Source organism: Drosophila persimilis, unplaced genomic scaffold (genome assembly GCF_003286085.1).
Source record: "Drosophila persimilis strain 14011-0111.01,24,50 unplaced genomic scaffold, DperRS2 tig00003933-arrow-pilon, whole genome shotgun sequence".
NCBI lineage: Eukaryota > Metazoa > Arthropoda > Insecta > Diptera > Drosophilidae > Drosophila > Drosophila persimilis.
This window is the reverse complement of record NW_020825706.1, coordinates 231,722-259,628: the sequence shown is the minus strand read 5'-3', so window position 1 is coordinate 259,628 and position 27,907 is coordinate 231,722. Positions and strand designations below refer to the sequence as shown.

At 42.8% G+C, this 27,907-nt stretch overlaps 1 protein-coding gene across 1 annotated transcript in view; it reads left to right on the top strand.

Annotated features, from left to right (window-relative positions):
• Positions 1-27,907, top strand: part of LOC6594655 (neuroligin 4-like) — a 41,251-nt gene that overhangs the window by 9,828 nt on the left and 3,516 nt on the right. The window contains exons 9-11 of the mRNA XM_026994568.1: positions 2,172-2,477; positions 8,816-9,934; positions 23,052-23,520. Coding sequence (XP_026850369.1) covers positions 2,172-2,477; positions 8,816-9,934; positions 23,052-23,479 — 1,853 coding nt within the window. The 3' untranslated portion in view covers positions 23,480-23,520. The remainder of the gene's footprint in view (positions 1-2,171; positions 2,478-8,815; positions 9,935-23,051; positions 23,521-27,907) is intronic.

Here is a 27,907-nt window from a genome sequence, read left to right as displayed (position 1 = left end):
AAACGAGCAGGGGGGGGCACACAAGTACTTGGAAAAAATGTGGCATTACAAAGGGGCGACTGCCGGTACAGTGGAGCAGGAGGAGGTGCGGCGGAAACAGCCACAGCAGAAGGAGTAGAACAGCATCATCCACCTGGTAGATGAGATGATGGGCGGACGGGCAATCAAAACGCCCAGAGACTGTCAATGGCGGCTGGCAAATGGAAGGAAGGAGAATGGAGTATGAATCTGAGATCCAAAATGTGGGCGAATGTGTGGGTGGGCCTGTGTTACGACATAAGGCTTTATGTGTGCCTTAAAATGGCGCCATTGCTTGCCATGTCAAATGTACGAAAATGTTATTAATTTCAAATTTTTCACACCTTTTTGTATGCCGTGCCGGGCGACAGGGACACCTTAAGCGGCTAGAAAATAATATTTACATAAGCATCGCAAATACCCTTAAAAGTGCTTGTACGTGGTTGAAAATTCAATAAATTAAAATGAATATTTAATATTTCATTTATTTTTGAGGTATTTTTAGTTTTTTTCACGCAATAAATAGTATGGAAAATAATTTTTTGTTGGCCTTTAGAGTGATAAATATTTAATTTAGTCATATATTTTTATTAATTACTAGCTTTAGGCGCTGATGCTATGTTTGGGCTATAAATATTGAAAAATATCACCAAAAAATTAATTCCATAAAGCCAATGAAATTGTTTTACACCCAAAGTGTGGTAAATGGTAGATCCTTAAACAAATAGCAAATAGCACAGTTCCAAGAATAGTCTAAAAATATATATATGTATTGTACATATTTTTAAAACTATATATTTCTGTTTGCATTCAAAACTGAAGTTCCAAGAAAAATACACTCGTTTCCCTCTTCAAGTAAAAGCCTTTGCGGTGGCTGCCATTTCTCCTACTTTATAACAAAATCAATATACCCCACTTGACGCACACACCGCCCACCGCCCCAGTCACTCTTCCACTCATTTACTGGCTAACACACACACACACACACACACATTGAAGATAGCGACAGATATACACGCGCTTAACGGTTTATGAAAATTACACACAGGTTATGGCAATGGATTTTGCCTTAACACTGTGTACACGAGGGAGAATGGCTTTTTAAAGGTAAGGAATGGGGAAGAATAGGGTAGGAGACAGAGGAATAGAAAGAGAGTGCCTGCTAACACGCACTTTACGCACACGTTAACTTTGAAGGACGATGCATATCAAAAGATATGTCTGCTGGTACCATTACCTCTCTTTCATTTTATTTTCCTCCATTTTCCTTTTTTTCTTTTGATTTTCTTTATGTTTGATTTTAATTGAAACGACACACCGCGCGACAGCTGACATTCTGTGCAGAATGCGGCTCCTTCAAGCAGCATCAGAGATCTCTGGCACTTTCCATAAGCGCAAGTTTGAAAGGATTTTTCGCAGCAAAACTGAAATCGAAATCGAATAATATGCTCGCGTGTGTGTGTGTGTGGGGCACACAAAAGGATTTTCCACAAAGGCAGCTGCGGAAAATACGAGTGGGGAAAATACATTGAACTATAAGCATATGTATGTATATCTTATGGTTTGGTCATGGAAAAACTCTGAATGGGAAAGTTCTCTCTGGCGTAAATTATGCAGCGGCTCCAAAATGCGTGCAATATTTATTTGTATCTCGGATTTCACATATTTCCTTCTCTTTCGTTCGATTGATGATTGAGATTCCACTTCTTTTTTATCAAGAGTGTCTGCTGAATATATGGGAATCATATTCCATGGTTACGTTTCACACATATGTTATAAATAGTTTTCTTTCGAATAGGAATGAGTCGCTCCTCGGGCAGTAGTATTTGCCATTGCCACACGAAGAGCCTGTCTGCCTGGGGCATCAAAAATTAAACATTTTATGTAGCTTTCACCCTACTTTAAGTATAAACAAGACATCAGAGAGTCGGGGAGGAGGAGGAGCAACAGCAGTTTGCCCTCAATCGGGGGCGGGCCAAGTGTCTGTCGCTCACCTTTTTGGAATGCAAATGACTCGTGGAAAGTGGCCCAGAGGCCAACATGGAATAGTTTTAGAGCATAAGACATGGGACATGGGATATTTACATGAATGTTTCGCTTGGAAAATGAAGATGTTTACACTGCCTTTTGTTTTGTTTTGTTTTGTCTTGCAGGAATGAAGCCGCGTATTAAGAATCACTTTCGGGCCCATCAACTCTCCATTTGGCTGCGCCTTATACCGGAGCTACATCGCGCTGGCATGGAGGATGTGATAGCTAGACACAATCTGTTCCGAAATCACGATGATATGGACCTGTACGAGGGACCTGTTAAGCCGGATCCATTCGGTATATCAACAGCCACATCCTCATCATCCTCGGGGTCGTCGTCGTCGCGCCTCCTGCTTGTCGATGAGCAATTGATGATGAAGAAGGGACGCGGCCTGAATGCCTCAGCCTATTTGAATGGCATATTGGGTGGTAAGTGTTAACCTTAACCACACCCCTACACCCCTACACCCCCAAAAACAAACACAGTTACAACTGCGTTCTGGGGTCTCGGAGCGTTTCCCTGCCACTTACACACACACACACAGCCACACTGAAAGCTCCCAAAGGACCGACACGCCTATCGTCTTTGTAGATGTCCCTTTTGGACCTTTGTACCATTCTGCAGTTGTCGTTTAATACACTGTGATTTGACAAAGGCCAAAACCCCAACGAAGGGTGGCGAAGGAGAGTGGAGAGGGCAAGTCTGTGGCCTTTTGGACGAGGAGCTTTATTTAATTGTGGATTCTGCATAAAACGACAAATTAAAATACAGCCTACAGGACTTTCTTTCCATCGATTTCTGCCTTAACGCATTGTCGCATTCAGTGAAGTACCCTTTTTGGATGCTTTTCAATGATGAAAGTGGGTGTACCCTGTACATAGGAGGCCTCTTCCTTTATTTCCTGATATATCTGACGACATTTCAGTGTAAAATCCTTTTGTTTTGGGTTCCACTTTAAATCAAATTTACTTCAATTAAATCCAGACAGAACTGGCCTCATAGGTGATCAAATATTGAAGACACATAGCCACAAAAATGTGTACATTGTACGCACATGTGCACATTTGTCTAATAACTGAGGCAAATGAAATATATTACGTATACGCCATGTGTGGTCGGATAAATGTTTGGTTCTGAAGGGGAGAACCCTCACTCAAATAAGACCCCCAAAATTCAAAAGAGAAGCCCCTCTTCTTATTTATTCCTTCTTTTTGGTTTCTCCTTTCTGTTGAAAATCAACACTCTTTTTTTTTGGCTAGCAAAAGATTTGTGTTTACTCGTCCTTGTGCACGTCGTCGTCGTCGTCCTGGGCCTAGAGTCCTCTGCTTACTTCACTTTTGTGGCCAAGTGGAAATTGCAAAGTTGGCATTTTTGTGACTCCCAAAACCCCTAACCCTCTTTTCTGCCATGACATTTCCATTTTGACCCCAAAGAACTTCTCGGACCTCCAGCTGGGGGTGCCGACCGGACCCGTTTGCTTATTGAAATTACGTCCATCCATGGGAGATGGCACATGGAATAGGGATGGAATATGGGGGTTCTTGGCTTTTGAATTTATATTGTGCCGAGTGCTGACTTTGGAAATGCACTCAACTGTAATCTCTACAAGTATTAAGTGTGTGTAACCTTTTTTCTGGGGCGCCAATCCATTCATTTTGCCCCTCCCCTACGATCCTCTTTCCATCTCTGCCTGCGGCATAAATTCTCTCGTTTGGGGTTGACTTTCCCGAGAAAAGACTCTAGTGTCTAAGATGCCACAAATGCAAATAGCGCATAATTTTAATGCACTTGCATCTACTCCTCCCCTACTGCCGTTGCCATCATCCCCAACTTTCATCCATATCATCCCCTAACTCGGATGGCAAGTCATTAAACCAGTTTATGTAAAACTCGTTGGCGGAAAACTTTTTCAACACTTAGTCTAAATTAACAGCAAACTTTCCTCCGCGCTTTCCTGCACGCGCTTTTTCCTTTATGTTGTTCGCCATTTTTTAATAAACTGTCCCTACAGCTCTCTCTATGTGTGTGCGTGTGCGTGTGTGTGTGTGTGTCTGTGGCAAGTGCAACTCAAGGCGGCAGCAGCTGCGTTGCTTTGGAAACACACTCCTCCGGGAAAACCGGGGAGAGACAGAGAACTCAACTCAAACATCAAATGCTTGCATTCGGCGGTAGGTCTGGGGGTGTTGGGCTGACTGTTGGGCGTGGCCGTTGCAACTGTTTCTGCGACTCGGCTTCGACCGTCGTTGTCGCTGTCGCTAGCTTATCTCAAAGTCAAAACTAAGACACAGTCAATTTTAAGCGAAACTTTTCCGCAGTTCCACTACAAGACCCTCTCCCCAATGCGCACCCACTTACCCCTCGAATGCAGCCCGTCTAGTTACCCGCAATTCCCACCTCTAGCTTCCCTCTATTCCACCCTCTAGGTGCCCGCAATTCCCCCCTAGCTACCCTCTATTTCCCCCCTCTGACTATCATTGCTAAGTTGGCCAATGCAAAATGCATTAGCATTAGCTTTTTGGGGGGACCAGGGCGTGGAAATGGTAAGAGTGTTTTCTCTCCCTGCTAAAATTGTGTAAATTAAAAAACACTAGAAATTAAGCGAAGGTTTATATGAGCACACAGCCGAATATACTCTCCGTGTTAATCGGTAATCAGTTCCAACGATCACTTGGGCAGCGCAGTCTTAGTTTTTATATTCCTTCATTCTCCCGCTCCAGGCAGACCGCTGCTGAGCGCCGCCGCGAGCAGCGCTGCTAGAGAGAGAGAGAGATAGCGAGCAGCGCTGCTAGAGAGAGCGGTCGGCTTCGGCTTTGCATTCTGCCTGCATAGCCGACGATCTGTCGGCTGTCGGCTTTCGGATCTGTCTCAGTCGACTCCAGAAACCTTTATAAATTGCAGCAGTAATTTGTCATTGATTTGCTCTCTTTGTCTCTTCGCCTTCCACGAGTCGTGGACATGCATAAACTTGCACGGCAGAGAGTGCGGTTTGTCTGTCAGTTAATATGAGAAATAGTCCCTCAGTAATTAAGATTATTTCCTTCTTGAGTGTCTCTCCTGCATTGCTAGCTTCTGGAATTTAATGATTTTCGTTAAAACCGTTTTCCACTCTAAATGCTGATTGGAAAACGATGCCTTTAAAATTTAATTTCCATGACTAATCTGTGACAGACAAACAAGCAGCCACAGAACATCAGAAAACAGCGGACAGGAGAGCATGACTTGTGGTGGCCTTGTCCGCCTGATGGGCGGGGGTGTTGGAACCACAGAGCGACGAGCCACAAAGACAACAGAAAATGTTCATTTCAATTAGTGCAAGAGGCCAGAGAGCCCAACAGCCAGCAAATGCTGCTGCGAAAACTAAATCCTCCGCCCATCAAAACAAACTTACAGGCAAACAGAAAAGAGACACAAAGAGATAGAGATAGAGAGAGAGAGAGAGAGAGAGAGAGAGAGAGAAATGGAGATGGAAATATAGAATGGTATGGTAGAATGGAATAAAATCTAGGAGACAGAGAGCGGACACAAAAGTGGGAATAGAAGATGATAAAATGCCTGAAATGCGACAAACAGCTGTCAGCGTGACAGCCGACGGACCCAGGCCACAAAAAACAACGCCCATCACGGGTTGGGTACGAAGAGGAGAAGAGTCTAGAGATTGGAGATTGGAGGAAAGCCCCAGACACGCTGGGAGGCACCGAACGACCGACAGAGAGAGAGAGAGAGTCACAGTGTCATATGGACTCGACATACTTTGACATGCTTTTCATTTAAGCGTTGACTTTGCCAACTGTGCCGCTGCCTAGCCTCTCTGCCCCATGCCCCATGGCCCATGCCTCCTGCCTCTTGGTCTCCAACTGTCGTCGTCAACGTCGCCACCTTAGCCGTTGTCGTTGCCTTTGGTTATACAACTCAACTCTTTCTTTCTTTCCCCCTTTTTGGCCATAAACAGGCGACAGCAATATGCAACTAAAAGCCAAAAAATCCACAAGAACGAGCCACCGCAACAAAACACACAAATCGAAAGACGTGCAAAACTGAAAACCGAAAGCCAAGAAAAGGCTATGTGGAAATGGAAAACAAGTTTTTCCCACGAAGTTTAAGTCGCGCCAAGAGTTGAAGTACTTGGATTTTGTATTTTTTCTACACAGTTTTTTTCGTATTTTATGTTTCTGTTTTGTCTTCATTTTGATGGAATACTCGAGGATCTTTGTGTGGATTTCGTAGCAAAAATTTGAAAGAAGATAAATGTGTTTGAAGATTATAGGAACAAAGGATTTCACACTCTCTAACAAAGCAGCTTAGCCAGCTACCAAATTCTGAAACACAGTCCAAAGTGTTTGGTCTCTACCCAAAATTTTCCCCATTCTTAAGCCCTCAAAACGAGGTCAAATCGATGCCTAAACGTGGCTAATATTTCCTCAAGTTATTGCTGGAATTTTCCTTGGGATTTGGACTGAGTTTTGCAATCATTTTGTAAGTAGAGTTTTTCTCCCACGTTTCCCTTTTTACACTTTTTTATTCAACTGTCCAGAATATAAAATTATTTCCATTTTCTATGCTCCCATGCACCACTTAAGGCGTAGCCTCCTTCACGTCCATTGTATCCGTCCAAAGGTACGCGACTACGTGGTGGGGGAAGAGGGGCAGGGGGGAAGGAGTTGCCAACACACTGTGTGGAAATGTCTGTGAAAACAAATGGGTTTTCTCTTGCCCCCCACCGGCCCCTTGAAAATGTGTATTTGTCATAGTCTTGGCATTGTTTTGGAGTCCTCCTTTGGAGTCCTGCTCAAGTGCTTCCTACACTTGGCATTGTTTTGCATCAAGTGTGGGGATGATATGAATGAATGCCATACGAATGTTGAGGAGAGATAATGGAGGAGGTGGATGTGGATGTGGATCTGGAATGTTTGTCTGTAAAGTTTTGCTTTTCAATTTTCTGCATATCAAACACAATTTCGGCCCAAAGTTGTCTCCTCTCTCAAGATTAAAGACTTGTGGCACGTATTTTGCATAAATATTTTCCAAATAAATCTCTCCTAATAATCCCCCACCCACTCCCCACTAACCTTGGCCCTTTGTCTCTCGATAATCGTGTGAAGATTCACAGCTGCCATTCAATGACTGAGGAGAGAGCTTTTCCAATTTCCATTCAAGTGTGGCATTTAATTTACTCAAGTTTTTTTTCCGTTAACAATAGAAATTTTGGCATCAGGTGGGGGAAGAATACAAAAAAAAAAGGGAAGGAACCAATTTGGAATTAGCCTCTCAATCTATAAATAATTCTCAGCCATCAATCATGACTGTGAGTGTGTGTGTGTGTGTGTGTGGGTGGGAGGGCCCTCAACCTGTCACTTGTCTACACTCTAGCGAAACACTTGAGACCGAGACCCCTTTTGCGCTCTGTTTGTGGGGTGCAACCCTTTTTGGTGGGGCAAATACCCCATCTGGAAGCACTTTCGACCCTCTCGACCACTAAGCTTTTTATCATTTCGCTCCATTTTGCATTTAATTTTGCGCACAAGTACGAAAAATACTTTTGCTTCAAGTCTGTGTGCAGCTTTTCGTTTTAATTCCTTTTTATTTTTTTTTATTTTAATTTCGCTTTTCGTTTCGCTCCCCACCCCCCAGGCAGATAATGATGTTTACGAGGACACATGGCCTCTGTGAAGCATTGAGCCTGAGACAGAGACACAGAGACCCAAAAAGAGAGAGAAAATAGGGCCCCTGCTTAATGTCTCTTTAATTAGTGGAATCACAGAAAAAAAAAAACAAAAAAGGTGGAGGAGCCAACCCCAAGCCATAAAATCAAACTGGAAATGAGGGTGCTTCATGGAATGTCCTTGCATAAATTAGATATTTCTGCAGCCTCAGCTCTCATCCGCAGAAGGGGCAACCTTCGAAGGACATTCGGTTGGACGGGCACATTTATTAAGTGAACCATTTCAATTTTCAGTGATAGTTTGACATTTCCCTCCCAGCCTTAATCAGCCTTTTGCCTCCCCTTCAAAAAACGCTGGAATTATGCAAATTTACCCTCTCACAGGGAGAGGGATTTTCTTTCACAGTCTTTTTCGTGGGCTAAGCCTCCCTTCCACATGTTGCTTTATCCTCTGCCAGGCAACGACTGTTACCTGATTTTCCTTTCTATTCCCCATTTTTCACTGGAATTCAGGTCACAGAGAAAAAGAGAGAGTGTGTGTGTGTGTGTGTGTGTGGGTGTTTCTGTGCGGGTTTTTATTTATTTTCTTTTTTGTTCTTGGGAAAACTCTTAACCAGAGCTTAGGAATCATCATGGCAGAGAAAATTGATGATAGGATAAGGGACATGAAAGAACCTTAAATAAGGCCAAAAGGCGGGAGCTAAAACTGTTTATTCTGAGGATAACCCCGAGAGACCTCTACGAAGATGGAATGGAACATAACCGTACATCCTTCGATCAATTTCTCATCGTTTTGCGTTGTCGAAAGAGTGTTAAGGCAGAGGCTCCAATTAACGCATCGGTTTGACCTCATTTCGAACATCTTAAAGATGTAAATTAACCAAAAAGAAAGTGCAGTACTTGTAAATGCAATGGAAATTGTGTGTCACTTAAAAACAATATTTTACCGCACCCCAGGCGGCCGCATCGCCTCCCATTTGTCGTACGAGTAGGGACATTACTCATACGACCCCATGGACGACGGTCGATGGGCGCCCTTCCTGTGAAGTAAATAAGCAAAGAGATTAATATGCGATTCTGTCGCTTCTCCTCCTTCTCCTTTTGCAGTGACCACCGTGGAGCCGAACAATATGTATACGACCTGTATACCAATTGGAGGAAATTATACGAACGGCGGTGGCGGTGGCGTGTTTGCACCGACAACACTGGCGAATGCCTCGTCGGACACTTTGGCCTCGGGCTTCGAGGCCGCCGGCTATGCGGCCTATTCGACGGCACTGAGCGTTACCATTGCCATTGGCTGCAGTCTCCTGATACTCAACGTTCTCATCTTTGCGGGTGTGTACTATCAGCGGGACAAGACGCGGCTGGAGGTGAAGACATTGCAGAAGCAGTACCAGCAGAGGAGCATGCACCAGCAGGTGCCGTATCCCCCGGAGCCCATCAAGCACGCCCACTACCACATGGGGCACTCGCAGAGCTCCGCGAATGTCATTGTGGATGTGGAGAGTCATCAGGACTCACAGGCGGGACAGCAGGCGGCCATGATGCTGCAAGCGGCCGCTGCGGCGGCAGCAGCTGCTGCAAATGAGGCAAAGCCACCGCCTCCTCATATCTGCTCGAACACGGGCATGCAACAGCAGCAGCAGCACCAGCAGCAGCAGCAGCAGGGAGACCGCAGCAATGGTCCAATCGAGAGCTCAAAGGTGGCCACAGATGGCATGGGTAATGTCACCTACAGCACCAGCTCTAAGCAACAGCAACATCAGCAGCAACAACAACAGCAGCAGCAGCAGCGGGAACATATGCAAATCAAGGGCGGGGGCACGCAAACCTTTGGCAGGGGCACCTCGAACGCAGCCAATGGAGGAGCTGGTGGCGGCGGCGGCAGTGGTGCAGGATCTGGAACGGCCTCCGTTGTCGTGTCCGGCAATAGCGTCAGCTACAATCCCGGCATGATGACGCTCCCCAAATCGGGAACCTTGCATCATGCGGCAACACTGAATTATGCGCGAAACGCCTTAAATCTGGCGGGTGGCGGCACTGCCCTAGTGGATAGCCGTGGCAATGTGCTGCTCACCAGCGTGGCACCCGTGGGGGGACACCCGGGCATGGGCGGGGCCGGTGGCGGCTCCTCGGGCGGTGGAGGTGGCGGCGGCGGTGATTGCATGACTCTGCCACGCAATCTCAGTCTGGCGGCCGCAGGACGACACAATCCCACGACAGGTGAGTGCCGAAATCAACAACAAATAACTTTACCTTTGAAGCAGGAGATGTGGCAGCAACAGGAGAGAGAGAGAGCAAAAGCAGAGTCGGGGATGCAATTGAATTGGCTCCCGCTCCTGCTCCAGCTCCTGCTCCTTATGCTGCTGCTGCTGCTGCCAAAAGTTTCAAGAGTTGCAAGGGCTCCTTTTGCTGCTTGTGCCACACACAGCAGGCAGCAGGCGGCAGCAACAATATTCTGGCGCTGGGTAGCAATCAAGAGCTGAAATCTGATAAGAATTCATTTCATTATGAAGTGCCGGGTGGTGTTCTCTTCACTGCCTTTCCAGCTCTCCCTGCTTTCTCTTATCCTGCCTTGTTTTCTTCGTTATTCGATTTCAAGCAAATGAATTTTGAGATTGAAAAGAGATTTTTGTGTGAGAATTTCACGCTTTTTCCCAATGATATAAAATACAGTTTGCATTCCGCAAACAGCACGAGAATAAAACTTTAATGCGGTTTCCTCTACCCCCGGGGAAAACTTTATTGAATTTTGTGAAAATATTGAAACGGAAAACCAAATCGAATTAACAACAAATGTTATTCGTTAGCCAGTGAGCCATTCAAGGAAAACTTTCAGAACTTTTTCAGGTGTTTCCGAAATTTCATTTAAATAATTTTTCCATTTAAAAGCAAGGATGAAAAGTAAGCAAGAAAACTTGTTTTCAAAATACATACATATATGTTGTGCCATAATTGGGGTTTCAGAAACATGTTTACATTTGATTCAAATTGGTTCTCCGTTCTATCCTGGGCATTTATATACTTTTATCAAAGAATAATACTATTTTTACATCAACTACCTTGTGCGACGGTAATTTTGTAGGTAGAGATATGGAAATACAAATTTCTTTGTAGGTCTGGATGAGTAGATTATTCTCTTGTACTTTCATAATTTTTTGTCGGCTTTTGAGGCATCCATTGCCACTGAAATTTATTATTTAAAAAGAAAATTTCACGACCTTTTCTAAGATTTTTGATTCGTGTCGATTAAGTGGACATACCTAAAGATATAGCGACCCAAAGTTAAAGTTTCTACCATTTTTAATGTTTCTTCAATCTTGGCATTTCTTCTTAATTTTTATACCCGATACTCAAAATGAGTATTGGGGTATATTAGATTTGTGGTAAAAGTGTATGTGTGTAACGTCCAGAAGGAATCGTTTCCGACCCCATAAAGTATATATATTCTTGATCAGCATCAATAGCCGAGTCGATTGAGCCATGTCTGTCTGTCCGTCCGTCCGTCTGTCCGTCTGTCCGTCCCCTTCAGCGCCTAATGCTCAAAGACTATAAGAGCTAGAGCAACGATGTTTTGGATCCAGACTTCTGTGATATGTCACTGCTCCAAAAATATTTCAAAACTTTGCCCCGCCCACTTCCGCCCCCACAAAGGGCGAAAATGTGTGGCATCCACAATTTCGACAATACAAGAAAACTAAAAACGCAGAATCGTAGAAGATGACTATATCTTCTAGAGTGCAAAATCTGAACCAGATCGTATAATTATTACAGCCAGAATCACGAAAACAATTTCACTCTTTCTCGCTCTGTCTCACTCTAACACACAGGTTTCATGGTCGGTTTTGCCAATTGCAAAATATGAGTTCAAGGATCTCAGAACCTATAAGAGCCAGAGCAACCAAATTTGGTATCCACACTCCTGTGATATCGGACCTTGACCGTTTCGTGTCCAAAGGACGAAAATCTGAGGCAACCACAAATCTCAGAGACTATTAAGGCTAGAGTAACCAAATTTGGTGCACACACTCCTTTAAGATGTCACTATAAAACGTATATCTCAGAATTTCGCCCCACCCCCATCCGCCCCCACAAAGGACGAAAATCTGTTGCATCCACAATATTGCAGATTCGAGAAAACTAAAAACGCAGAATCATAGATAATGACGATATCTATTAGATTGCTGAATCTGGAACAGATCAGATCATTTGTATAGCCAAAAGGAACAAATCAATTTGCAGTGGCTACGCAGCGCGTGACGTCACGCTCAGACTGATTTTGTGTCTCTCTCGCACGCACTCTTTGTCGTGTCGTTAAATATTAGCGGCGTCTGCCGGAGGAGAGCCATACTGACTTAGTATCGGGTATAACCGTAGAGTTGCGGTGTCCGCAGCAACTCACAACGTTCCCCCTCGTTTTGGTATGGTATGGTTCTATTTTTAGAAGTTTATTCTTGACTGCTATAAAATTTCCACAAAATAAGCTACCAATCATTTCAAATGTTCCAAAAATATCTAATGTACGAATTATTTAGTATATCAAACCCACACAATACAGAGGAAATTGCAATTTCATGAGCAACTCTTTAAATCCCAAAAAACAGAACTCCGTCCCCCACTTAAGGCCTTTCTACCACGCCCATCTGTTTTGTCAGAATGAAAGAATGACGGCGGAATGTTTGACCTGTCACAAGAATACACCCCTATCCACTATCCCTATCCCCCCCGAACCACTAGCGCTCCTTAATACACATAAATTTCCTGCCAAATCATCCCAAACAAACGGAAAATATTGCTTAATCAAATCGAATGACCTTCGTGCCCAAAAAAAGAAAGGTCTGACGTTGCAGAAAGCATCTAAAAGCCGAAAGGAAAATGTCCGCGTGAAAATTGAAATTGTTCTAATCAGCCAAAGAGGGGGAGTAGGAGGAAGTTGTACCGGCGGCAAACATGTGTTATTGAATCATTGGAAAGGAAAAACGAAATACCAGAAAGGAGGGAAAAATACAAGCCAGAGGAGGAAAAACATTTACGCTTCGCTGCGGGTCAACGGACTTTTGACTTTTGACCAAAACGGACGCCCCCCGGCCCCAGCCCAGACATTGGAAGTAATCCCAGATCCAGGACCCGCCTCGGGTCTACAGCGGAAATTGTTGTACAAATTAATGCTCCACTGATTGCCAAGGTTTTTTTTGTCCTTCCAGACTTCTGTTTGCTTGATGAGCTGTTAAATATGAAGGGATAGGGGGGGGCACTGACAGTTTTCCCACCCGCACAGAGACGTCACGCAATGAAGTCGTTATGGAACCACTTGAAGAAATATGCCCACAAAATGAAATAAAGATTCGTTTTGCGATTGTATCTCTTGCACATTACCATTTTGTGTAAGTCACGAACGACATGATTTTTATGATAAGATTTTTGCAATTTCAATCGACAGACAAATCTAAAGCGATTCCATTTATTCCCCGAAGGTACAGCGATACAGATAGCGCTAGCCATAAAACAATCCCCCCTCTACTTGTGGGTGAGTGCTACTCCTTCAACCGCATTAGGCCAATAAAAACAAAAAAAAAAAACAGAGAAACGCATAAAACTGTTGGTTTTAGTTTATGCACAATAAAATGAAAGCATTAACCGAGCCAGCGGTGCAGAATAAGAGCCGGGAACATTCTGCAGAATTATGTGATTTTTATGGCAGAACCCGCACCGGTGGAAAATCCCCTTCAATCTCTCTCCACTCCACTCCACTCCACTGCTGTGTCTCCATCGCGCCTGTTGTTGACATATTTGTTTCGTAAATATAATTTTTTCGGGAATCGATAACAAATGGAATAACCAAAAATGGAAAACGCATGAAGCTACTGGTCAATGCCCCGCCCCCCAGGAAAAACAACTGGTTTCCCAGTATACGTAGCAATTGTTTTTCCAAATAACAAAATACCTGCCTCTGACAGATGAGCGAGGGGGAAACTCTCATTTTCCATAAACATATTAGGGTTGAGGCGTCGACCAGCAGATCGATTTATTTCAGCTTTTGGGATTGACAGATAATTTATACAAAAATAAAATTTGAATTGAGGCAATGGTGGGGATATTTATAAATTGAAATGTGTCGAGTTTTCCAATTATGGATTTCGATTTAACAAAAGTTTATAGTTAAATAATTAATTCAATTTAACTTTGTACATTAGCTGGGTATTCATAGAAAAATATCAGGGAGTAATAGAGTACTTAACAATACTAGAAAAATACTATAAAATACCAGAAAATATTAGAAAAATACTTTGAAATTACGAGAAAATACGAGGGGAATACTAGAAAAATATTAGGAAAAAAACTAAAAATACCAAAAAATATTTAAAAGATGCTAGAATAAAGTATTAAAAATATCGAAAAAAACTAATAGAAAAGTACTAGAAAAAATACCTAAAAAATTACTAAAGAAAATGCGATAAAAGTTCTAACAAAACAAGTAGAAAAATACCGGAAAATATCAGAATAATACTATAAAACTACAATCAAGAAAAAACAGAACAGATTAATACCAGAAGTATACCAGTAGAATACTAGAAAAATATGAGGAAATTAATAGAAGTAGACTAGATATATACTAGAACAATCTACTAAAAATACTGGAATTATCTACCAAAAAGTAATAGAAAAAGTATTTCCAAAAAGTACTTGATACCAAATACCAGAAAAGTACTATAAAAACTACCAGGAAATTTACCGGAAAACTTTTTCAAGAACTGTCCAAAGTTTTTCCCTTTGCATCTCCCGTTTTTGGTCTTCATCTGAAGCAATAATCAATTAAATTTGCCCCATCACAAATTTGGCACTCCATTTTCCTTCCATTTCCACTTTCAAATCACTCTTTTCTCTACTTTTATTTGCGGGGGGGCGGGGGGGTGCAGGCGGGCGGGTTCACGTTCACTCAACACTGAACCAATTGCCAAGTTTCAGGGAATTGGAATCCCATTTTTAGCTACTTGAGCAGGTTTATGCACTTCTTACCAAATTTTGTCAGCACTCTCGGCTCTTGGCTCTCGCTCTCTAATTGCTGGTCGATAATGGCTGAAAAGCTGGAAAAATAACACAAGCGGAAGCGGAAGCTGCGGTGGCTGGGAGGGTGGTTGAAACTTGAGCCAAATATACATTTTCCTGCACATTTTTTTTCTTCTACTTTTTTTGGATTTGCATAGAATATTTTCGTGCTTGTAGATGATTTAATTTTACGCTCGCGCCTTAACGGAAGCGAAAATTTCGTAGTGGTTAAGTAGAAGATGGTAGTGGAGTGTTGTTGTTGCCACTTCTGCCACTGATGATGATGATGATGATGTCGTTCCTTGTTGTTGCCTTTCAGGTGGCAACGTTGTCGGAAGTGGCGAGTGTTTCTCTGTTGGCATTTTGAGCGCTCTCTGCATTATTTATAATTATTGCGAATTTTCATATAATTATGCGTGGGCGCATATTTTCAGCATCTTTCAACCCACCCCAAACCACTTTTCCACTCTCACTCAATTTTCTTTCGTATTTCCCTATTTTTATACCCGATACTCAAAATGAGTATTGGGGTATATTAGATTTGTGGTAAAAGTGGATGTGTGTAACGTCCAGAAGGAATCGTTTCCGACCCTATAAAGTATATATATTCTTGATCAGCATCAATAGCCGAGTCGATTGAGCCCTGTCTGTCTGTCAGTCCGTCCGTCTGTCCGTCTGTCCGTCCCCTTCAGCGCCTAATGCTCAAAGACTATAAGAGCTAGAGCAACGATATTTTGGATCCAGACTTCTGTGATATGTCACTGCTCCAAAAATATTTCAAAACTTTACCCCGCCCACTTCCGCCCCCACAAAGGGCGAAAATCTGTGGCATCCACAATTTCGACGATACGAGAAAACTAAAAACGCACAAGAAGATGACTATATCTTCTAGAGTGCAAAATCTGAACCAGATCGTATAATTATTACAGCCAGAATCACGAAAACAATTTCACTCTTTCTCGCTCTGTCTCACTCTAACACACAGGTTTCATGGTCGGTTTTGCCAATTGCAAAATATGAGTTCAAGGATCTCAGAACCTATAAAAGCCAGAGCAACCAAATTTGGTATCCACACTCCTGTGATATCGGACCTTGACCGTTTCCTGTCCAAATTTCGCCACACCCCCTTCCGCCCCCGCAAAGAACGAAAATCTGAGGCAACCACAAATCTCAGAGACTATTAAGGCTATAGTAACCAAATTTGGTGCACACACTCCTTTAAGATGTCACTATAAAACGTATATCTCAGAATTTCGCCCCACCTCCATCCGCCCCCACAAAGGACGAAAATCTGTTGCATCCACAATATTGCAGATTTGAGAAAACTAAAAACGCAGAATCATAGATAATGACCATATCTATTAGATTGCTGAATCTGGATCAGATCAGACCATTTTTTTAGCCAAAAGGAACAAATCAATTTGCAGTGGCTACGCAGCGCCCGACGTCACGCTCAGACTGATTTTCTGTCTCTCTCGCACGCACTCTTTGTCGTGTCGTTAAATATTAGCGGCGTCTGCCGGAGGAGAGCCATACTGACTTAGTATCGGGTATAACTGTAGAGTTGCGGTGTCCGCAGCAACTCACAACGTTCCCCCTCGTTTTTTTTGTATTTAAGCAGTGAAAAAAGGACACAATAAATATTAAATTCCGCGGTAGTTTGTGTCTGGTGCCGAAAATCCTTGCTTAATTAATGTTTGCTCGGAGAATTTTGACACTCAGCAGGCAGTGGCAGTGGCACATTCCAGAGACATTCCAAAAGCGATGGTCTGCGGATTATCTGAGATTTGCTGAAATTGTTCAACGGCAGCTTCACAAATGCCTCATTAGTATAAGCTGGAGTTCGTTTAAATTGGCCTTCTACTTTGGAATTTATCAATATATTTGCCAAGAGAATTCATAATTTAATCGAAGGTTAAGTTGGGTTTGATATCCTGACAAATATGTCTGATAATTCATCAATTTGTGAAAACTGAGACTAGCTAAATTGAGCTTTGATTGAAATGAAATAAACATAAAGTTAATTGTAATAGGAATTGCTTTCATTTTGGACCCTTTTCCATGAAATATTCTAGCAAACTACAATAAAAAGCACCAGAAAAACAACAGAAAAAATACTAGATAAATGAAAACTAGAACCATGACACCAGGATAATAGCAATAGACTTTTTCTAGTATAATACTGCTATAGTCCCCTAAATAATACTATCGCAAACATCCTATGGTAACACCAGAATACCTTTGAACCAGTCCTCTACTAAATCATCAAACAAAAATCTTTATCCGGTTTTTACACACACCCTGACACCCCGCACCCCACCACAGACACCCACCCACCCACTCATCCATACAAAAGTTCAATTTAGGGGAAATGCAAAGTGAATGGAAAAATGTGTTGCCTACTTTTTCGGGCCAATTGGAATTTCCTGCGTATTATGCAGCAGAACAAAAAAACTTTTTGGTTTTCGGCAAAAATTTGATTAGAGACTTAAAACTAAGCTCTGGCATACAGCGGGGGAAGGGGCGAGCGGATTGAGAAGTTTTTTGGTCCATTCAATCGATAAAAATCCTCAGTCAGCCTTTTTTTACGTTTTGTGGGGTGGGGAAATCCTTAATCATTTTTCATACATTTTTACATTTTTTGGCAGAGCTTTGAGCTCTTTTGTAGCCCAGCGTTAAGCACTCAAAGTGAGGCTATTTCACAAATGTACATACATATATGTTTTTTTGTGGCACTTTTCAATTTATTCAGCTTTCCGAGTACTTTTCATAGAAAATGGAGCACAGAAAGGAAGTGGTGCTGGGAAAAAATCAGCGAAATTGAGTAAAAACAATGAAGCGTAAACGATTTTTGCTGACATGTGTGGGGGGGGTGGGAGAGAGCGAGAGAGAGAGAGAGAGAGAGAGAGAGAGACTGCATAAATATAATAAAAAATAAGGCAGCAAACAAAAGGCAAACGCGAGTTGCCTGTTAAGAGGCACAAGCATGAAGAGAAAAAAAGCGAAAGAGAATATATGTATGACTGAAGGGTAGGAGGGAGACACCACCCACCCAACGTATACATGACGTGACATGATTGTCATCCACATTGTCAACGACAGGCGGAGGCAGAGGCAGAACCGCAGAACAACAGTCAGCCGATGCCGATGCCGATGACGATGCCGGGACATAAACAGCTTCATACAAATGTTATTATTGAAATTTCCACAGGGCGAGAGAGAGAGTACCACACAAAAAGTGTTTTGTGTGAGGGGGAAAAAATGATGAAAAATCTATTTGCAAAGCAGTCAAGTCCTGGTCCCCCGCCCCCCTATACACCATTCCCCTGCTTTCCACCAGCATATGTTTGCCGTTTGCCTCAAAATGTGCCCTTCTTTGGAGAAAGAAGAAACCAAAGCAAAACATTATTCGAAGCCCATCGAATGGCGTCCGTCATCGCATTGTGTGTCGCCCTCCCACTCTCTGGCCTGCTCCCTTCTTTCATTTCTTTGGTTTTATTATTTCGTCTTTTGCTTTGACTCGATATTCTCCCCTCCCGAAAAAATAGTTGTCGCACTTTTATCCGCATTTGTCCCTTCTATTGTTGTTGTGCATTGCGCACATAGTTAGAGATAAGACAATATTATTTTATTGCCCCTGGCAGGGGAATGGGAGGGGCCTCGTAGCGGTCAAGCGGCCAGGGAAGGGTCGTTTTTATTGGCGACAGAAAACTTCAGTTAAAGCGAAATATTTGTGGTCTCGGCCATGAAATGTTTTTGCCTCCGAATCGTTGGCTTCTACAACTACAAAATGTCCCCCTTTTGCTGCTGTCATTACCTCAGTCCTTGGCACAATTAAAGGACTTTTCGTAGAAGATAACTTCCTATTTTTCAATGAACTTTCATCTTGAAAGATAAATGGATTTCATATTTGCTGATACTGATAACTTTTCTACCATCTGGTCGGGCCATTTGTCATCAATCAATTAAGATGAATTTCTGTTGTCAAAGATGTCAAAACTATTGCATAAACTAACATTAAACCCGAGAAGGAGAGTTCTGTGACGACAGCAACTAATAAATATTTCAAGGGAATGGCCAATGGACTGGGCCCGGCTCTGGTTCTGGTTCTGGCTCTGGCTCATAAATATTTCAAGGGCTGACGGGATCTTCTCTCCCTCAACTTTTGCCTGGTAGCACTGAAATATGTGTGGGACGTTCATTTCCTTGGCACTTCCTTGGAACGCAGACAGACGCATGTAATACTTTCCCTTTTTTAATATTCTCATTCAATTTACTTTTGTGCCCCCGGTTCTGCCGTTCCACTCATCCTCCTCGATTATTGATGACATGACAAACAAGGTACGATTTCCGCTCCGCTTTGGCCAGCGCCAAAGTTCGAACATCATTTTTCTTCCACCGACTGGTCGTGGCTCTGGCCCCCCGATTGTGTATTTGTATGCACATTAACTTCATTTTGCAATCATGCGCGCCATAAATCCAATTTAATTGTGCTGCTCACTCACACACACCCACACACACACAAACTAGCGGGAATGTCAAGGAAAGGTTTTGTTTTTGTTGGGTCGAATATTGAGATACCCCTCCAAAACCTGCAGAAAATTTGCCACAATATCCAACCAACTTTGTCTTTAGTTGCAAAAAAAACATACATATGGATCATTAGAATGGTTTACCTCTGTCTATAGGGTATTTTTGTACACGCATGAGCTGCTTGAGTGCACGATGGCGTATACTTAATTTTTGCTCGTTCGTGCGCTCAATTCCGCTTCCGCGCTGCTCTTCTAACTCAATGCTAAATAGACGCACATAAATTTCCGCTGCTGCTTCGCCTAACCCCGCCCCCCCTTCGATTTCCTGTTACGGATTCCAGATTCCATTGGATTGCATTTTGAAAAATAGATTTTTTATGCTGTTGCTTCCAGCTCCAAAGCTGCTTTTGCTACGCTCTGGCGGCTCCTTCTCCCTGTCTGTCTGGTTTCGTATCCTCCTTTGATTTACTACGCACAATTTCGTACCTTTTTGCCCGAGATCCAGCAGGTTAAAAGTCCAGTGTTCCCATTGTGAGTGGCCTGTTGTGATTTATGTTTGATTGAAATGCTTTAAATTGTATGCTAATCGGCGACTTTTGTTTGGGTGGGGCTGGGGAATCGCATTTCAATGCTGCCAAAATGTTTGCTAATTTAAAAGCCATTTTCGGCTTTCAGCTCGAATATCATTTGTCAGAATTTTACCCAAAACCAAAAAGGGGTCAGAAATGGTGGATAAATGTACTTTAAAATATTTTAAATAATTTTCAATAATAAGAAAAATATACCTATTATTTTTTAAATCGAATTTGGAATTCTAGAAAGTGTTCAGTTTTTGCTTCGACTTTCAAACTTTATTTAAACCGTTTTCAACTTGTGTTCTATCCCAATCTTCTTATCCTTCATAGCCAATATGTTCTCCTCGCCCTTCTGGCATTAGAATAAATCACTTAATCCGCCATATGGGGGAGAGCACGTTGCACGGTTCTTCATTTTAATTGCAGAGTCATTAAGTGCATCCTTTACTATCTCTTGACCATAAATCCCAGGGGGGTACAACCACTCTCTACCGCTCATTTGCCCCGCTATAACATGCGCTAATAAGTATGGTGTATAATTTTTTTTTAATAATTCCACCAACTGTCACGGAGGAAATGGCAAAAATTCAGCAATAAATTCCTCTACGAGGCTCATTAATGCAACAAACGAGAGGAGGGTAGGCTCCCCCGTCCTAGGGGACCCCACGTCGACAGGACAATTGGCTGCACTTGTGTGTCCACTTAGTTTGGGGCCACAATATCCACAGCATGGCTGAGTGGTTGCACTCCACTGACAGGCCATCCCCTTGATCCCCCCGCCCCCCTCGCTGTTCATGTGCTTTTAAGTGAGTTTCCATGCGGCTGGCATTTCTGCTTTACACTTTTGCCCGCTTTAGTTGGGCTGGGGGTTTGGTGCAGGCATTTCCGGTCTTGTCATTTCATACTAATCAACATCCGTTTGAGCGGAACAGCATTTTTCGGAACAACATTTTCCCAACTGCATTATTTCGCGGCATGGCGGGGAGGATGGGTTGATTGTAATAGTATTTTCGATGGGGCATTATACGCATTTGTTGCAGCATTTGCATTGTAATTGCAATACAGTGCGTATAAGTGATGTGTGTGCATATAAATTAGATTTGCGTTCGGGACTCGCCCTGAACTATGGAAATTGAAAATTTATTGCATACCACACACACACTAACACAGAAAAAGCCATGAGGCACGAGGCGCCAGGCCCACATGTGGCCGGGGGGGCGAATTACGCATACGCAGTGTTTTGTTAATTTTATATTCATAAATGATGGGCCGCCGTTCGTTCCGCAAACAACTCCTTGGGGAAATTGCATAACGCACTTTTCGCCCCTTTCGTTTTCCCTGCTGAAATGATGGTGGGACTTATGGTGCGGCTCTCTGCTTTGATCTCTGACGACTCCGCCACTCGACGGACTAGCCAAAAGCCCCAAAGAAAGCACCATAATCCGGTACATTTCACTTTGAATGCTCTCTTAGGCATAGTCTCGTAGTCGTAGTCCAGGCTTTTGGCCACTTGACTTGCGCACCAAATGCCCCGCCCGGGGGTAAAGTCCAAGCCATAAACATAAAAACCAAAAGGGCACCAAAAGCCCAGCCCTCTCTCTCCTTGGAAAGTATTTCCTCTAATTAGTGAAAGTCGGTTTTTGGGAGCAGGGATTATGGCTTAGGAGTTTGGGAGGGTCCTTGAATGACTAATGAAAATTTTCGTTTAATTTTATAAAGATTTGTCACAGGAAAAAGCTACTTAAACTCTTAAGAGGTTATATTTTTAGCCCGGAAATAAATCTCAGCTGCGTGAGAAATTCTCATCCGAAAATGTACACCCTTCAGTCTCCTTTTACCTGCGAAAAAAGTTATTAAACTCTTCTCTGAATGAACTTCTATGAACACTCAACAATCCCATCAAGTATTAAGATTTTATTCCTCTGTTCTTCAGTTTTTATTACAGCACACACACTCCTCACGTTTTCATTTCACTCGATCTCTGTCTCCCTCTCTCTCTGTCTGCCTGCCTGCCCGTTTTTTCTGCCAACTCACCAATAAAACTGCATTGTGTCTATAGAAAGCCAAAGCAAAAGGCAAACAAATTAGTTCTATCGAGAAACACATCGTAAAAGAAGGAACGGCAATGCGAGAGTGGGGTAGAACATCGAAATATTAGACGCGTCAATGGCTCTGCACATTTTGCACTTTTGCAATGCGAATCGAGGCGAGGCGACAAGTTGAACAACATCCAAAGCTAAAAATCAACACAGACAAAGAGGGGGGATGACAGCACTGAGAGAAAAGATCATCAGGAATGAAAAAATCTTTAACCTAGAGCCCTTCGTGAATGCTCAGACGAATTTACTCTCAGTGTTGATCGGTAATCAGTTCCAACGATCACAACAACGATCGCAGTCTTCGTTTTTGTATTCCTTCATTCTCTCCCATCCAGGCAGACCGCTGCTGAGCGACGCCACGAGCAGCGCTGCTAGAGACAGAGAGATAGCGAGCAGCGCTGCTAGAGAGAGCGGGCGGCTTCTGCTTTGCATTCTGCCTGCATAGCCGACGATCTGTCGGCTGTCGGCTTTCGGATCTGTCTCAGTCGTCTCCAGAAACCTTTACATTCGGCAGCCGTGGACATGCCTGAACTTGCACGGCAGCGATAGAGGGCAGAGAGCCTGCTGTTTGCCTGCTATTTGGGAGATGTCTATCCACAGCGAGAGCGACTCATTTACAATCTAACGCGCTTTTTCTCTCAGTATTGGCAGTGTTAAATGAAGAACTGGCTTCTGTGTTCTGGGGAAACCTATGTACATACACATATAGTACGTATGTACATACGTACATGGCCAATTCAGTGGAACAAAAAGTGCAACCAACTCTGATGACTCGCATTCTGGCGCCGATGCTGTCTACATGAGAATGATGCCTCGATGCCGGTGCCGATGCCGATGCCTCGATGCCAATGACGATGATAGAAGGGGAATGTGTGTTTAATGGTTGACATTGTTGTTTACAAATTGACTTTTGTTGGGGCTGCTGCAGACCCGACTCCTCTGCTTCTCTCCTACTACTACTACTGCCTTTCAATAAACATTTGCTTGATAATATGCCAACATATGCATAACGTATAAACGTACATAGTACATAAGTAGCTTACATCGCTCTCTTCCTCTTTCTCTCTCCCCTGTCTGCTATTCGCAGAACTACAGCAATATCAACAACAGCAGCAGCAGCAGCAACAACAGCAATCGGGCAAACATCAGGCAAATGGAAATGTTCTGACCGGAATGCCGTCGCATCATATACGCGGACCACGCCCACCGCTACGCACTGCCTCATCAACGACCACCAACAGCAGCAGCAATAACTCGGCCATGGGCGTGGCCGGGGTCGGTGTGCTGCTGGATCAAACCCCCTCCGGTGGCAGTAGCAGCAGTGGGGTAAGCAGTGCGCCCAGCTCCTCAAAGGGCCACCATACCCACACGCACAATCATTCGGGTGTGCACCTGGTGCATCAACATGGTGGCGAGGGCATTGTCATGACCTCCTCCTCCGGCCAGGGTTTGGGCGGACAGCAGCAACAGCAGCAGCAAGTGCCACAGGCGGCCATCGATGAGATGCGCGTCTGATAGGTATCGGTCTTTGAGTTGGACTTATAGTCATCAGAGGGGTAAGTACTCGTAACAGGGCAGGGGAAATAAGTGTGGGGGGGGGGGGGGGGGGAGATGGGAAGATAAAGTATCAAAATACACTACAATTTTATTTGAATATCGAAAGGTGCATCAGAGGTACTCTATTTTTCTTCATTTCCTGCACTTCTTCTTAGTTGCTTTCCTCTTTTTGTGGGTGCTCTTGACCTGCTTCTTCTTTGGGCTTTTAACCTTAACCACCTTCTTCTGCTCCTCCTGCTCTTTCATTTGTCTGTATTCAGGACTCAAGGGATTCTGGGTAAACTTGTATGTAATGTGCCCACACGCATTGACCTTGGCATATTCATACAGATAATATTTATTATTCATTTCGCGTATAATGCCAAAACGCAGCCCCACGTCGAGGGCCTGTTTCAATTGCTTGGCGAAATACTTCTGTCGCCACGTGCAATCCAATGTGATTAGGACAAACTCCACAATATCCTCCCAGTCGCAGGGCGGCTCCAGCGTCTTCAGAGCCAGTGTTAAGTAGTCGGCAAATGTGAGCTTCGACATCACCACAAATTGGGGCAGATACTCGTATGTCGGAGATATTTCTGGTATATACTTTTGCCTAAAGAAAAATGACACAAAACGCAAAACGACTACCAATTGAAGGGAGGACCTTCGCCAGGGAAGAGGAAGAGCACAAAATGACAAACATGTGGAAACCCTTTTAGAGGCATCCCGACAAAAAAAAAAGAAGTACACACAGGGGTCTCTGATCAAAAAATAACAAACGGCATGTCAAACATTCAGCAGCCAGAAATGTGCTCCCTCTTTCTTATAAAATAATGCATAAATAATATAAATAAAGTAAAAATAAAAGGAAAGAGCACGTGCTGCTGCTCATGGGCTCTGGTGGGCCAAGATGGGCCACAGAAATGTCGCCAGTCAGTGGGTTGGAAAAAAAAACATGAACAAAATGCGAAAGTCACCAGACCAGACCGTAACCCGGGTGGCCTGGCTTGGCAAGGTGCAAGGTAATTTGCGGCATGCAACCTGGAAACCCGAGAACCCCAAAAACTTATTTATTGTACCGCGTACTCGTAATTTGAGCTCAAACACAAATTAAAACTGCAAGGTGGCCAAAACACACACAAAAAAAGTAGTGCAAATTTCATTAACTACCAGTTTTTGAGGAGTTGGCCAAAAGAAGGTGGCACAACAACAGCCAAAAAGGAAGTACAACAATAGCCTACGGCAGGAGCAGGACCAAAACGGAGCAGCATTAATTAAACAGGCTAAAATACAACGCGCAGTTATTTGGTAAATTATGGATCATAAAATCTCAACAGGTTTCTGAGTTTTATTGGCACTAACCAAAACTCTACTGGAAAATATAGTTCGAAGTTCGTTCAGCATTTAAGGAATATTTAAGGAATAGTAATCGTAAAAGAAAAGCATGGCACAGGCAGCAGAGAACTATAAATCTTTGCACAAGTAATTTTATTGTTATAAGAATAAAGATAATTATAAGCAGAGGTCGTTATATAATTTTTATACCAAAAATTAGTTTCTGATTTTTAATATAAAACTCAGGAAATCCTTATATTTGTATTTTTTATACAAAACAAAACTTTAAATAAATATCTTTGGCGATTTAAATTATATAAAATATAAAATAAAAATTCAAATATATTTTGAGCGGGGATATGTCTATCAAAAAGTTCCATATCTTTCGTTTGGTATATGTCCTTAAGTAAAAGAATGAAATATTAATAGGATAAATAATAAGAATACGAATCTGAACATTATTAGGAATAAATAAATATTCTGCTATAGCAAATTAATACAGGAAATAGTAATTAAAAATATGCATTAATATATGTAGAAAATTCTGCAGAAATGAATGATGAAAGGCTTTCCTCAGGGACTTTGTAAAAATTAGTTCTCAGATTCCAAAAAAGCCTCAACTACAGAGATCTACTATTGAAAATCCTACCAGACTGAATGGCAAATGAATCTCTAATTATACCCGATACTCAAAATGAGTATTGGGGTATATTAGATTTGTGGTAAAAGTGGATGTGTGTAACGTCCAGAAGGAATCGTTTCCGACCCCATAAAGTATATATATTCTTGATCAGCATCAATAGCCGAGTCGATTGAGCCATGTCTGTCTGTCCGTCTGTCCGTCTGTCCGTCCGTCCGTCTGTCCGTCCCCTTCAGCGCCTAATGCTCAAAGACTATAAGAGCTAGAGCAACGATGTTTTGGATCCAGACTTCTGTGATATGTCACTGCTACAAAAATATTTCAAAACTTTGCCCCGCCCACTTCCGCCCCCACAAAGAGCGAAAATCTGTGGCGTCCACAATTTTAAAGATACGAGAAAACAAAAAACGCAGAATCGTAGAGAATGACCATATCTTTTAGACTGCAGAATCTGAATTGGATCGTATTACTATTATAGCCAGCATCAAGAAAACAATTTCATTTTTTCTCGCCCTGTCTCTCTCTAACACACAGGTAGCATAGGCGGCTTTGCTTAGAGTAAAACATTAGCGCCTAGATCTCAGAGACTATAAAAGCTAGAGCAACCAAATTTGGTATCCACACTCCTAATATATCAGACCGAGACGAGTTTGTTTCAAAATTTCGCCACACCCCCTTCCGCCCCCGCAAAGGATGCAAATCTGGGGATATTCACAAATCTCAAAGACTATTAACGCTAGAGTAACCAAATTTGGAATCCGCACTTCTCTTAGATCTCACTATAAAACGTGTATCTCAAAATTTCGCCCCACCCCCTTCCGCCCACACAAAGGACGAAAATCTGTTGCATCCACAATATTGCAGATTCGAGAAAAACTAAAAACGGAGAATCATAGATAACGACCATATCTATCAGATTGCTGAATCTGGATCAGATCAGATAATTTTTGTAGCCAAAAGGAACAAATCAATTTGCAGTGGCTACGCAGCGCGTGACGTCACGCTCAGACTGATTTTCTGTCTCTCTCGCACGCACTCTTTGTCGTGTCGTTAAATATTAGCGGCGTCTGCCGGAGGAAAGCCATACTGACTTAGTATCGGGTATAACTGTAGAGTTGCGGTGTCCGCAGCAACTCACAACGTTCCCCCTCGTTTTATTTTCTTTTGTATTTTAAACCAGCTCAAACCCCTAAGCCACCACCAAAAAGATCCACCTACTTGAATCCCACTTTCGCTAAGAACATTTTTATCTGGTGTCCACTTTTTCTGCCACTTCTGGATGCCCCTGTTTCCATTTACATATCGCATGTACATACATATACTCGTATGTATTCTTATGTTTGTGTGTGTGTGTGTGGATCAGGGGTCAGTATTTCACGTGGCATACAATTAAATTTGCATTTCTTTCTACCTACAGGGTGTGGGTGTGGGTAGGGGTATTCGTTTTCTCCACCTTTGCCGCAGCTTCCTTAACTTTTAGCTGATTAACATTTCTGTGCTCTGTGCTCGGTGCTCTGTGCTGTGCTCTGTACGCGTTGCTGGGCGCTCGTGGAAAATGCAATTTTCCTTGCCAGCTAAAGTGAAAGGGGGCCAACGGCAAATGGCAACTTTTATGTAAATTTACACCCACACTCTCGGGCACCCGTCAAAAAGGGCAACGACGAGGGGGCGTGTCGAAGTGTATATGTGTTAAAAGCGCAATAAACATTAATTTTACATTCTTTTTCTCTTTCCTCTCTCTCTCTCTCGTATTTCGCTCCTTTAGCCACTCTACTTCCTTTTGGGGTCCCCAACAGTTGTTTAAGTTTCTCTTTATATCTCGTATGCCCTTTTAATCAGTGGGTATTATGGTTTTTCATCAGGTGTTAGAACGAAAGTAACAGAAATACTAAGGGCATACAGAACATACAGGAAAATAGCATACTTAAGGGGTCTACAAGATCTTTTCCGGACAAAAAACCCATTTTTTGTGATATATTTTCAGCCGCCAGTTTTAGTGAAATTTTTACAGAGCTTAAAGGCTTTCAATAGTAGAAATAGTTCTCATATTTTGGGGAATTATTTATCTTTAAAAGAGTACAAATTTGTAAAGAAATCTGTGGAATCTGGAAGGGTATCCAAGCATTCGTACACCCAAAAGCCAAAACCAAACCCAGAACCACCTTCGTTTTTAATTTTATTTGCTTGGTTGTTGAATATTTTTGGTAGTTGCTTAAATTATGATCAAAAGGTTGTTCTTCAGACTTGAAGAGGTAGTTGGCGTGGAATTCAGCAAAGTTGTGCCTGGGGTTGGGGGGAGGTCTGCCTGAGAACACAGGCTTTTTCTTTGATTGCAAAACCAAACCAAAACCAAAAGCAAAACCAAACAGAAACTTAAAGTTTAATGATTCAAACCAACATAATTTGAGGATTAAACCCAATCTGGAAGCAGA